Below are 14,474 nucleotides of genomic sequence, written 5' to 3' on the forward strand. Positions count from 1 at the left end.
AGCTATTATGAAAGTGGATGCCACTCCTCCTTCCACGCTTGTTTAATCCGGGAGCTCCACCCCACTCTCAGTCCGCATTGGGTGGCCAACCATTAACGCATTTGACACATCCTTGTCACAGTGTTCAGCCTCACAGCAACCACAAGTGACCGCTGTACAGCAGCTTGTACACCAGGGCTATACGACCTAGAGGAATGTCTGAACAAAAACAATAAAAGACTGGCCCAAGGGCCCTTTGGGGCTTGAAGCCTCTCTGCCTTCAATCCAAGGCCAAGGGTGGCTTCCCTGGCTCCTGGAGGCAGAGTCGCCCCTCTCCAGAGACCGCCACAACACAACACAACTCCCACGTACACAGCACCATGCTCTCTGGCCAAAGGATCATGTGTAGGAGAAATTATTTTAATTGGAGAAGCAAATTTTGTTTTTTATTGGTTTGCATATAATCATATACATTGTGTTTTGTACATGTACTTTGTGGGTTATACAGTCATAAACATTATAGTTTATATAATTACCATTGGTCTCTGCCCACTATCACCCCATCTTTTCAAGCTCTCCATTGAACCTTTACCATTACTTTAAACCCTCCCCCAACCTCTGCTTATACAAGTGATGTTTCCCCCTTTTCCTGCCGCCTCCTTTTCATTTTGAGCATTTATATATATCTTGATTATCTTCATATTTTCACAATAGTTGCCTTGTGTAATACTAATCTTTATGTGACTGAGATAATTCTTTTGGCAAAATTTTTGTTGCTGCATTGTATTTCATTTTGTGAATGTACCACAATTCCTCAACCCGTATGTTTGTTCATGGGCATTTGGGATTCTTCCATTTTCTTTCTATTTTGAATAACACTGCTGTGAACATAGATGTACAAATGTCCAGTTCTTTTGATTTCCTTGGAATATATTCCAAGCAGTGAAATAGCAGGGCCATAGGGAATTTCTGTGTTCATCTTTTTGAGCAAACGTCAAACTGCCTGCCAAAGATGTACCATTTTACAGTCCCACCACCAGTGCATGAGAATTCCAATTTCTCTGCATCCTCTCCAGCACTTATTTGCTGTGTAGCTGAACTTTGCTTTGGCTGCTAGACTGAAGTGGTATCATTGTTTTTGCATCTGATTGCTAGTGACTTGAACATTTCTTCACGTGTTCTTAGCCATCCAAATGTTTTCCTTTTTGAAGAGCCTTTGCATGTTTTTTTTTGCCCATTTTATGATTTGGTCTTTTTCTTGTGGAGGCCTGTTGTTGTTGTTGTTGTTATTGTTATGTGCTGTTGAGTCTCTTGCGACTCATAGCGACCCTATGTACAACATCCCTAAACTCTACTCTGTCCTATGCCAATCGCACCATCTCCGATACACCCATCCCAATTACCCGAGTCACTGAATCAATCCACCTCATAGGGTACCTTCCCCTTCTGCGCTGTCCCTCCACTCTACCAAGTATGATGTCCCTCTCCAAGGACCTGTCCCTCCTTGCAACATGTCCAAAGTACGTTAAACGGAGCCTTAGAATCCTTGCCTCCAAGGAGCAGCCCGATTTTAGTTCTTAGAGTATTCTGTAAACTTTGGTTTTGCCAAATACTTTTTTCCAAATCTGTGGACTTTCATTTTACTCTACTAGAGAAGGTTTTTGATGCACACAGAGATTTGTTTTTAAGGAGGTCCTGTTTGTTGATCTGATCTCCTCCTGTTATTGCTAATTTGGATGTGTTTACAAGCCTATTTATGCTGTAGGCAAGGACTTGTAATTTTGTTCCCGTTTTGTCTCTCATGATCTTTATGGTTTTAGGTTTTATGCCTAGGTGTCTGCTCCACTTTGAGTTGGTTTTTGTGTATGGTGTGAAATGTGGATCCTATTTCCATTTTCTGCAGAGAGATACCCAGTTTTGCTAGCAGCACCATTTGTTAAAGAAGCTGTTGTTTCTCCATTTAATGTGTTTTATTACTTTGTCAAATGTCAGATGACCATAGGTTGGTAGAGTGATTTCTATATTCTTGATTCTGTTCTGTTCATCTATGTATATGTCTTCTGTTGTACCATTATCATGACACTTTGATTACTATAGCTGTGTAGTATTTTTTGTAATCAGGAAGTGAGATGTCTCCAACTACTTTTTCTTGTTTAGAAGAGCTTTGCTTATTCTGGGTCTTTTCCTTCCAGGTGAATCTGGAAATTACCTCTTCTATCTCCTGGAAGATTGTATTTGATATCTGTACTGGGATTGCATTGAATTTGTAGATTGCTTTTGCTAGAATTGTCATTTTCACTATGTTGAGTCTTCCTATCCAGGAACAAGGAATACTTTTTCCATCTCATTAGGTGTTTTACTGTTTGTTGTAGTAGTATTTTGTAGTAATCCTTAGAAAGTTTTGTATCTCAAGTTACGTTTATTCCTAAGTATTTTGTCTTCTGGTTGAATATTGGAAACAATACTGCTTTTTTAGTTGTAGTTGTGGGTTACAAAATATATGAAATTGTTTAATGGAAAACTGGTTCGCTCTATAAATTTTCACCCAAATCACGATAGAAAAGACATTTTAAAATTGTTTTAAAAATTGCATATATAAAAATGAACTCATAATTTTCATATGAGGGAAAAGCCAGCCGATGATTGGAGGAAAAGATAAGGCCCAGTTGATTGTATATGTTGTATTTTGGGGAGGGGGGGAAATTACATCTCTGTTTATATGTTTTGTTCCCAAATGCATAATTTCGATTTATTTAAAATTTCCTTGAAACACAATTTCACTTTCCATATCTTTTTAAGTTGCAAAAGGTCACACAAATGGTGAATCATCTTTTGGAATATAAAGCTTTATCTCTCTTACACCGATCAAGGTCGGTGCAACCAATCTTGAAAATACAAACTTGTGCCATCATTCTCAGTGGCTTTCCTTCACACTTCTTTCTCAGTTTGATAAGCTTACTCTCCTTTCTTTTTTATTCCTACTCAATACTTTTCTCATCTAAGGAAGTCCTTATTGTTAATCTCCTCTCCTTTTTTTCTCTCCCATTTGTGCAAACAACCTGTTCAAAATATGCCTGATTATGCATAAGTAAAAACTAAACCTGTGGCTATTAAGTCAGTAACTCTGTAGGACAGAGCTAAACAGCCTCATAAATACTTGCTTTAATATATGCTTTTCCGATAAACAAAAGACCTACTTGCTTTTGTCTTTTACTTTAAATATTGCTTTTAGGAAGTGTAGTTTAAACAGTTATAGTCTTCTTATAAACAAAGTTGTAATAATACACTTTTAAAAGCCCGCAAAACAAAATAGCAAATTCCATAGAGCATACTGTCAAAAAAGCATTTAAGATTACTGCTGTCAGTGTTTTACACTTCTTAAAAAAATTGAATTGACAAACACTGTGATATAAATGTATTTACAGCAGTGATTTAAAACAAAAGATAAAATTGCGTGTGTTGAAGTTGCTTCTGTGCAACTGAACGCCTCATGAGATTTAGTTTCTTGGCTTGGAGATTTAGGGTTATGGTTTCATGAGGCTATCCAGCCAAACCAAACCCACTGCTCTGGTCATTTGCTACTTACACTGACCCTGTCAGACAAAGTTGACCTGCCCCAATAGTGTTGCAAAGACTGTAAATCTTTATGGAGGCAGATCATTTCACTTTGCCTCTGAAGAGCAGCTGGTTATTTGACCTAACCTTTCAGTTAGTAGCCACTAGCCAAGTGATTAACACCTGTGCTACCAGCACTCTTTGGGGGGAGATATTTCCATTAATTACATCAGAATTGGTGGAAGAGTCATCAACAACCTGTGTTATGCAGATGACACAACCCTGCTTGCTGAAACCGAGGAGGACCTGAAGCACTTGCTGAAGAAAGTCAAGGACTGCAGCCTTCAATGTGGATTGAAGCTCAACATCAAGAAAACAAAGATTCTTACCACTGGGCCAATTGGCATTAGCAGTATGGATGGTGAAGAGATCGAGATAGTTAACAGTTTTAGTTTAACTGACTCCACAGTCAACACTCTTGGTAACAGCAGCCAGGAAATCAGGAGATGAATTGCATTGGGAAAGTCAGCTGTGAGGGACCTCTCTACAGTACTGAAGAGCAATGACGTCAGGCTGGAGACTAAGGTGCGCCTGATCCAGGCTGTAGTCTTTGCAGTTACGTGCTGTGCATGGGAGAGTTGGACAGTGACTAGGGACGCTAGAAAGAGAATTGATGCCTTTGAGCTGTGGTGCTTTAGAAGAGTGTTGATTATACCATGGATTGCTAGGAAAACAAACAGGTTTGTCCTGGAGAGAGCGAAGCTGGAATACTCCATGGAGTCAAAGATTCTGAAGCTTTGTCTGACATACTTTGGGCATGTTGCAAGGAGGACTGGTCTTTGGAGAGGGACATCATGTTTGGGAGAGTGGAGGGACGGCGCAGGAGAGGAAGACCCTCGATGAGATGGATCGATTCTGTTATTGGGTTGGTGAGAATGAGTGTGTTTGAGACAGAGAGGTTGGCACAGCGTAGAATGGCATTTAAGGCCCTTGTACATAGGGTTGCTATGAGTCGCAAGCGACTCGATAGCACATGACAACAATATGTTTAATACATTTCTTCCACCTTTTATAGTTCAGTGTGTAGTACCTAGGGCCTTAAAAGCTGCTGAGCAGCCATCTAAGGCACAAAAAGTCTTCTGTATTTGCCTGAAACAATAGAGAAAGAAGGAAAATCAAAAGTAGGAGGAAGATGTGGTGATGTATGGCTGATTGTGTCCATAAACAGCTACCACCTTTGCTATGAGAGCAGAGGAATGAAATAGTGCCTAGCTACCTTTAGTAAACATTTTGATCAAAGATTCCCCTCTCCCCAGTCTTTGTATCCTTCTGTACAGGGTAGGAGTGGTAGGCCTTTGAGTTTGTAATCCATGTTTGCTAAGGCTCTGCCTCATGTTGCTGCTATTTATTAAACAGATTAACAGGGACCTGTTGTTGGTCTGGAGAACTCTGGTGGCATAGTCTATAAGAAGTTGAGCTGCTCATCTGATGGCAGCGCCTCAGCAGTTTGCTCCAGAAGCTCTGGGAAAAGATGGGCAAACTCTTCCCAAGATCTACAGCCTCTGGAAGCCTGCTGGAGTGTCAGCTAGGAGTCCATATGACTCTACAGCATGAGAGGAGAGATAATAATTTAGGTGAAAGTTTACAGAGAAAATGGATTTTCCGTTTAACAGTTCATACACGTTTTGTTTCATAATATTAATTGCAATTCCACAATAGGAAACGACACCCTTCTATCTTCTCTAAGGAGAGCATAGGCCTGTGTCTATTTTTTTGTGGGGGGGTGTGTGGAGGGTGTATTCCCTCTGCCTTGTGACCGGGCTTGGATGGTGCTAACAGAAACCTAGTTGGGAAAAATTTTGAAAGGGAAATACTATGTCAGCAAACTTAGCTGTTGAGAGTATGACTTTGAGATGGAGGGAGGGGGTAAAGGAAATTTGAACGATCCAGTAGGAATTTGGAAAGACAGGGTAATAGTAAAAGACAGTGGGCATAGTTCAGTGGTGATTGATTTTTTTTTTTAAATACTGAGTGAAAATTATTGTATGAAAAACAGTATGAATGAAAGAGAATATAAAACAATGTATATAAATTTTGTATGCAAACCAATATAAATAATTTTTAAAAAGATAAAACCAAAACGGGGAGGAGAAGAGCTCAAGTTCTGACTCGTAAACCAGATAAATAAGCTGAGGAAACTTACTTTATTTTAACTGCAGTTTCTCAGTCCTTCAAATGAAGAAGAAAAAACTTTGTTGTAGGGCCATTGAGAGAATTAAGAGATAAAATTAACTGTGCTACACTTACACAGTTGATTTAATGATCAGTTACAGTTTCTCCTTTCTGTAATGAGGACATCTGCTCAGCTTGTATAAAACTGTAGGAGAATAAAATCTGCTTCCCATGTTCTTTCCATTGTTGAAAATGAAAATATGTATAATTGCCTGTGAGAGTAAAAAGTCCTTTGCCTATAACTTTATATTGTCCTTTCAGCTAGAACCCTATTTTTTTTCACTTGTTAATACAGTGCTCTCCATTTTTGCCTGTCTTTCTGTAGGTGATTACTGGAGGTCACTATGATGTAGATTGCCGGTTAGAAGATCCTGATGGTAACGTGCTGTACAAGGAGATGAAGAAACAATATGATAGTTTTACTTTCACAGCCTCCAAAAACGGGGCATACAAATTTTGTTTCAGCAATGAATTTTCTACTTTCACACATAAAACTGTGTATTTTGATTTTCAAGTTGGAGAGGATCCACCTTTGTTTCCTAGTGAGAACCGAGTTAGTGCTCTTACTCAGGTAAATATGAAGTCAGCAAAATAATGTTGGGAGTGCTTAAAGAAAAGAGTATAATTTAATATTCTGCAGTAACTTATTGATAAGCATGGAATTTTAGCATGTCAACAAACTTGAAAAACTATTTTAATTCTTAGATTAAGCATTTCATAGAAAACTTCAGATTTTCTTAGTGAAAAGCAAAACATAGTTTATAACTAAAGTTATAAAACTAACTTTATAAGCTTGTAAATATAAAGAAATTAAGATGTCTTAAAATAGGACACTAATTAATGTTTAAGCTTAACTAATGTAGATAAATCAGCTGGAAAAGGAGATTTAGGAAGGGTTAACCAGTAAGAGCTTGAGACTTGTAAAACTTTTTCTATAAGATCATCAGGAAGTATGGCTATCCTCATCGGAGCTCTAGTGAGTAAGGATTTGCACTGCCAGCCTTAAGCTGGGTGGTTTGAATTCCTCAGCTGCTCCTTAGGAAAAAGAAGGGCAGTTACCTGTCATGCAAGGTCCAGGGGTGAGTTCTGACTAGACAGAAGTGAGTTTGAGGGTTTTTTTAATGTGAAAATGGTGTGATAGCATCAGATCTCTCTCCTCAGGGGGGCTAGCGGGGGTGGGTGGAAGTCAGCATCTTCATCTTCCCAAGGCTGACTCTTATACGGAATTTAGACGTATTTTCACAGTTCGTTCTTTTAGCTGTGCTGACACCATCCATGCCTCTTAATCACCCTCTACTTCTCTGTTGAGTTTGGTCATTTGTTATAATGGCTACACAGAGCTTGTAACTGTATTTACTGTGGTAGCTTATTAAAGAAATAAAAACAGTGATTGGAATGTTCCAACAAAGTGGAGAGTATATCCCCTCCTCTCTTCATTGTATGACAGCTCACTCAAGTTGACTGTGGAAGTAAGCAGGCCGTTCTTCCTGCCAAGCATGTGCCTTAGGACAGGTTTCCTCTTAGAACAGGTGTCTGTTGGCAGGCTTCTGCTATGTTTGGGCAATTATTACAGAGCTCTTTAGCTCCTCCAGTTAAGTGCCTAGAAACAGTCCACCCTTGGAGCAGTTCTCCTGCCCAAAGCATTCCTCTCTCACCCTGTAGATCCACTGTAGCTGCGTCCTCCTGTGGACCAGGAACTTGCCCACTGTCTTGCATTAGCATCTTGGTTCTGCTGTTACCATTTCTCTGCCACACTTGCTGCTGCTACTGCTCCTGCTGTTGCTGCTTGTCATCTGGGACATTCTGTAGCATTAACAGTGCTTTCTTCTGACCTGGGAGATCTTATTCTGGAGAAGGTCTTAAGAGAACATTGGTGAAGGAAATTTAAAATCGGTAAACAGTGCTCAGATGATGAGAAGCATTATTTTATTTCTAGTTCAAATACAAATGAACTGTATTTGAAAGAATCTGTAAGACATCAGAAGGACTGTCTACTTCTTAAAACCTTAAACTGCTATTTTATTATTTCCAAATTCCCTTTAGTCTGTTTGGCAAAATCATGTGGTAATGTAGGTTTAAAATTGCATAAGAGCCTGATTCTTAGACCTATTGTCACTCTGAAGAAAGTGAGTAAGAAGGTGTTCTTATTTTTAGAAATATTCTTTGTGGAATATTCTGTGAGAAGCCTGCTTTGTAAGAGAGTTTCTCTCTGCCCATCTGGTGTCATAGTCCTAAGGGAGTGAAGCGCACTGCTAACTCAAAGGCTGTACCTCTCTCATGGTTTGAATCTACCAGCTGCTTCTCAGGAGAAAGATGGGCAGTCTCCCCCTGTGCAGTTTATACCCTCCAAAATCCTGCTGTGGGGTCAGCTGAGTCAGTTCTGGCCCAACAGAAATGAGTTGTTGAGTTGATTCCTTCATGAATTTTGACTTGCATAATAAGAAAAAAACCAAGTCAGTCAGTTCCATCATCATACATTACTCCATATGTGTTAGAATGGTTTGTTCCAAAGACCTAAGTGGGTAAATATAGGAATGAATGATAGTAAAGTATTTAGTGTCACTTGTTATTCTTAGATGCTATCAAGTTGATTGCAACTTACTTATGGACAAGAGAACTAATACTTGCCCTGTCCTACGACATCCTCATCATCTCTACCATGCTTGAGCCTATTGTTAGTCATTACTTTGGTGCATCTCGTTTAGGGCCTTCCTGTCTTTTGCTGGCCCTCTACCTTTCCTACCATGATGTCTTTTTCTGAAGACCAGTTCCTCTTGACAGTTACACCCACTATCTTTGCCTTGAAGAGCACAGCCTAATTGCATTTCTTCCAAGACAGATTAGGAGGTGTTTTTGGCCATTTATGTACTCTCAGTCAGTACTCTTTGCCAGCACTACAATTCAGAAGCATCAGTTCTTCTTTGGTTTTCCTTAGTCTTTGTCTAACTTTCTGATTCATGTGAAAAATACCTTGGTTTGGATCAGGTGCAGTGTAAAACGAGCAAAGGAAGCATGTGAGTTTGACCACCATTAACTCCACTAAGGAGAACTGTGCCTATCATCAGCATCTGCAGTTCTCATGAGGTCCGAGATTACCCCACCACCACCACCCACACACACACCCGTGCTCACACACCTCCTCCTGCTAGTTCCAACAGCAATCCATCGTTGTACTGAGTATGAAATCCATTGCAATCACTACCAGACCTCACAGAACTATACTCAGATTTATGTGGTTTATTGGGTAACTTAGCAGGTTACAACTCAGGTTGGCGACAGGATACAGTTTCTCAGGCCAGGTTTTGAAGCTTGCTAATTGACCCTTCAACTTTTAACTTGCGGGTTTAGGCTAGTATTACGAAGTTCTCAGTCCTGCCAGATATAGCATTTCTTCCCACACCCTAGTCCTCCAGCGAAAATGGACGAAGGCCTCTGACCTTGTGGGCAGCAGTCCCGAGTCTTCTTTGTGTCATATTGGGTTTTTGGTTCTCCGCTGTGGTGCTGTTACTGTTCTCCTGTAAGCCCTGGTGACTGGTGTAGGAATCTCTAGCCCCAGAGGACGTGTGCTACATTCTCTGTTGCTTTCTTGTGGTAGTGAGATTTCTATATTTTTGCCACTGACCCAGTTCACTTTAAACCTGGTAGAATGATGAAACTAACCAGTCCTCTTGTGGATAGACTAATTTGTGCGAGCTCTAGTGGCTTAGTGGTAACAAATTAACATTGTCAATGCAGATATATGCAGTTCGAATCTACCAGCTGCTCCACAGGACAAAGATGCACAGTCTCCTCCCATGTAGCTGACTACTTCTGAGAACCCACTGGAGGATCAGCTATGAGTTAGTTCCCACTTGAAGTAAACAACAACATTTGCAGGTTTCTAGCCCTAATCACAGTCAAGGACAATAGCCTAAGAAAGTCATTTTCAACCATAGCTCCCTATACCACATGCACCTTAGTCTTTAAACTAACATGGTTTTTCCTTACCACCTTAGAGGTTCTTGATGGCCAGACAAGGTAAAGTTACTGACAACTTTATTCTCCTCTCCATCTGTCGTCATGCTTCCTTTCTACCTAGTGCTGAGGATTTTTGTCTTCTTGATGTTTCGATGTATTCCACATTAAAGACTTTTTAGTCTTTGATCTTATGCAGCAAATGCTTAAAGTCCTCTTTGTTTTAGGCAAGCAAAGTTGTGTCATCAGCATAACACAGATCGTTGATGAGCCTTCCTCTCATCTTGATGCCATACAGTCTTCTTAAAGTCCAGCCTCTTAAATTATTTGCACAGCATATAGATATCTCCATTATTTGCTATATTTTTTATCCTTTCTTACTCTTACTTTCTAAAAGCTAGTAAGAATCACACAGTAGGTATATTTATGAGCTGTTCCTACTTTAAAATTTAAAAGAATAATAAAACCCAGTGATGACATTTTAATACTACAAGTATTTAAACATTTGTAAAAGGGTATCCCTAGACTCAACAGTGATCATCAATCACTATTAAAATCATTAGAGTGATGGGAAAATGTGTTTTACATAGATCAGAACGATACCCTCTAAATGTATTGATCGTTCACAAAAGGAAAGATGGCCATCATAAAAGATAAAGTCTCCTAAGATGGAGTAATAAGTACACAACATTACCTAGAACATTAAGCTTGAATCATGTCAAATCCTTTGAGCTAAAAAAATAACAGTGGTGGAGGAACACTGTTGAGAGTGCCACCAGCAAGATCACAGAGTGGCAGATTCTAAAGGACAGACAACTTTTTTTAAAACTCTTTAAAATTTATTTATTTTAATGAAAGTTTACGGAGACTTTGATTTCCATTCATTACTTGTTGCACACTTTCCTCCCTGTCCTAGCTCCCCTCAGTTCACTTTTCTCTTTGAAAAGTAAAAAAAAAAAAAAAAAAATTCTTTCATTGTTATATAGTCCCTCCTCTCCCAGTTCATTCCACTATTGAGCTTTCATTCTGGACTCATGTCATGACAATAATACCTAATCATATATTTCTCCTAAACAGTTCTCTCCCTCATCTGTTTCATTGCAGTATACATTATTTATCCCCTCTTAGTTTCCCCCCAACTCCGATGTCAGTCCCGCTTTACAACAGTGGCACTATGCAGCATTAGCACAAACTTTATTTCAGCAAATAGATGGCAGGGGGAGAAGAAAAAAGGAAAGTGATAACAGTACTTGACTACACAGTGAAATGGAAATTACGTCCTTTCAGGAATATATATATTATGTATTGATTTAGTTGACTGGCATGAAATAGAACACTCGTTTAGGAACTTGATAAATACAAAAAAAAGTAAAAGACACTCTTACCTGTACTTGAAGATTCAGAAGTTAGTTGTGAATTTTGTAACCTTTGTTTTAAAAATGTTTAACTCAGTCTATTTTTATACTGTATTTGTTGACTTAAAAATAGATCTTTATACTTTGATTTATGTATTTACTACTGATTTAACTTACTGACCTGCCTGTTCTCATCCTCTTCATTTTTATTTTTTTTTAAGACCCTTATTTTGGAGTTTTATAGCTAGCAACTTTGTTATTAGCTGCTTTTCAACTATCCTCTAGATTGTTGACCATACACAATGAAGCAGAATGCTGCCCAGTACAACAGCATCCCCATGAGCAGTCATGGATTGGAGTATTGTGATTCATAGAGTTTTAATCGTCTGGGCTTTTCTTCTTAGTCTGTTTTAGGATGGAAACTTTGCTCTTCAGCATTATAGCAACATGCAAGCCTCCACTGATAGACTATTATGAGTTATGACACTGCCTGAGGTATTGTCTTAGTTATCCATACTGCTAAAAGGAAAGTGTCCTAAGTGAATGCTTTTAGTAAACATATTTATTATCTCGCTTCTATTTGGCTAGAAGTCCAAATTCAGGAATGAAGGTCTTTGTCTTACTTCTTCTGATCTGCTCCTAGGTAGTCTTCATGTAGTTTGGCATCTTTCCCCCCCTATCTGTACTTCTAAGCTTGCTTCTTTAATTTCTTACATATCAGATTGACTAGATGTACACTGACTAAATGGTACTGTCGCCTCAATAACCTAATAGCCCATTGACTAGATGTACACTGACTAAATGGTATTGTCTCCTCATTAACCTAATAGCCCATTCCCAAGTAGTATTATAAACTTAGTAGTAGAGATGTAGGTTGCATATTTCAAACCATATGATGCATTGACCAGGAATAAGAATGTCTAGGTCTCCCAAATGGAGCTGAGCATTTTACCACTAGAGCACCTGTGCTCCCTTGTTAGTTGCTTATAGTCTGTTTCAACTTCTGACCACTCCATAACGTCAGAGTAGAACTGCATGCTCCAGAGTTTTCAGTGGCAAAATTTTCGGATTTAGATTGTCAGTCCTATCTTCAAGTTACCTCTTGGTGAACTCAAACTTCCACCTTTTGGTTAGCAGATGAATATGTTAACTGCCAAGGCCTTACTACCAGGACAACTAGTGTATGAGTGAATGAATGAATAAATGTCTGCTTTGTAGAATGTTAGTCAAATGAATAATTGGGATAAAATTGAAAGTCATTGTCAGTTTAGTAGAATGTTAATCAGATAAGTAAATCTAATCATATTTAAAGAAAAATATTTAAATTCAATTTGCTAGATTGACTATACAGAAAGAAGTTAACTGAAACTGTTTTTCTTTAGATGGAATCTGCCTGTGTTTCAATTCATGAAGCTCTGAAATCTGTCATCGACTATCAGACTCATTTCCGATTAAGAGAAGCTCAAGGCCGAAGCCGAGCAGAGGATCTAAATACAAGAGTAGCCTATTGGTCAGTGGGAGAAGCTCTTATTCTTCTGGTGGTTAGCATAGGGCAGGTGTTTCTTCTGAAAAGCTTTTTCTCAGATAAAAGAACCACTACAACACGTGTTGGATCATAACTACTTCATAACTACGTTTTGAGAATTAATGCACTATTGCCACTGTAATATTGCTGTTCTCTAATTGATTTTAGATGCTGATGAACTTAACATTGGCAACATTTTTAAAATCTTACTCATATAGTTATTGAGGGGAACATACAATGCTTATCCCCAACTGTGGAAAGGACACATTTTTTTCTTTTCTCATTTGTAAAGGTGAAAAAACTTTGGAACTTATTTTGGGCTATTCATGTTAAAAATTCAACACCAATGATCTACTCTTCTTGGTTGTTTATATCTACTCTTCACACAGTAAACTTTGGTATTTTGATTACTTTTAACCGTTTAAATGTACTTTTTCTTATAGGTGGTTAATATTTTTAAAACTTTAAGATTTGCAGTCCATAAATATATTTTGGAGGAAGAAAATTGCCCTTTAATTGTTTATAGTGAATAAAGTTTTGTGTTTTAAGAAAACCCAGTGTCACTAGCTATAGTTAAAACCCTGTTCTGCACTGTTTAATTTTTTAGGAAAGAAGAAAAAAAATCCTACCTGGAAAGATTAGTTAATATTGTAATTTTTAATTGATGATGTCATGGTATAATTTATTTCTCATTAGTTTAGCAATGTCAGAAGGTTTTTGGAGGTTTTTTTTCTGATATATAACAAGATGGGTTTTTTTTTTTTAATAAAGGCATTCTTAGCACACAGTAACAGTATGTCTCTAACAATATAGCTTATACAGGCCTTAAAAATCACACTTAAAACAGGAAAAATATTACAGAATAAGACACTAGAGTGGGAGCAAATGGAATGGATAAATTATGGTGAATTATTTACACATAATATGTTTTAGGACTTTTACAAAGAAATAAAGTGTTCTGTTTCATTTACTTGACAATTGACTCATCCTTACCTTTTTGTGGCTTTAATGTCTTTGAGAGTCCCAGCTTCAATTGACTATCAAATACCATACTTGTTATCCTAATCGGTGTGATGCACTGAGAAGTTAAAATTTATGATGTCCCCCACCGCACATGAGAGTTCTATAATCTGGTTAGTAGCCATAAAATTATTTAAAAATCTGAAATGCTTGTATGTGTTTATTTCTTGCTTGATAATCTTCGTTGATTGTACATGCATTTAATGAGTATTAAATAACGCATGTTCTATACACTATAAGGTTTAGACTGGGTATCTTGTATAAAGTGAATAAATGGAAATAAGATTTAGTTTCCAAGTATTCTGGAATAGAATGCAAGGTGATACTAAATTGTGTACATTTTTAAAGCCTTTTACTGTTTGTTTTAAAAAAAACCCAAAAACAGCAACTTGGAGTTACTTTGCTGCCATGCCTTATTCCTTCACCTAAAGGTGATAAATACTGAATTGTTGTGAACATTGACTCTGTACCTTACCCTATCCTGAGCCAACCTCACCATCTCTAACATACATGATTCCATTACTGTGTCAGTCCATCTCATCCAAGGTCTTCCTCTCTTGCACTCACCTTCTACCCTTCGAAGCATGATGTCAGGCAGAGCCAGTTCTTGGAGATGGACATCATCCTTGGAGAACACTGATTAAGATTGTGATGCTTTAATGATTTGGATGTTATTGTTGTTGATTGCCTTTGAGTTAAGCACGACTCATAGCAACCCTATAAAGGCCTGAAGATTTTCTATAACTATCAATTATCAAAGTTCATAAGAGTTTCCAGAGGCATGTTGTTTAGGAAGTGGATTCCACTCCTGTGTGATACTATATATTGTTGATTACATAGCAATTCTGATCACT

General features: G+C 38.2%; 1 protein-coding gene across 1 annotated transcript in view; it reads left to right on the top strand.

The window, feature by feature from the left end:
- The window catches only part of TMED7 (transmembrane emp24 protein transport domain containing 7), a 22,239-nt gene extending 8,988 nt beyond the window's left edge, over nt 1-13,251 (top strand). Inside the window, exons 2-3 of the mRNA XM_006886673.1 lie at nt 6,092-6,337; nt 12,458-13,251. Coding sequence (XP_006886735.1) covers nt 6,092-6,337; nt 12,458-12,694 — 483 coding nt within the window. The 3' untranslated portion in view covers nt 12,695-13,251. The remainder of the gene's footprint in view (nt 1-6,091; nt 6,338-12,457) is intronic.
- The last annotated feature ends 1,223 nt before the right edge of the window (nt 13,252-14,474 follow it).

This window comes from Elephantulus edwardii, unplaced genomic scaffold (genome assembly GCF_000299155.1).
Source record: "Elephantulus edwardii isolate Elephantulus edwardi_28Jun2011 unplaced genomic scaffold, EleEdw1.0 scaffold00050, whole genome shotgun sequence".
Lineage (NCBI taxonomy): Eukaryota > Metazoa > Chordata > Mammalia > Macroscelidea > Macroscelididae > Elephantulus > Elephantulus edwardii.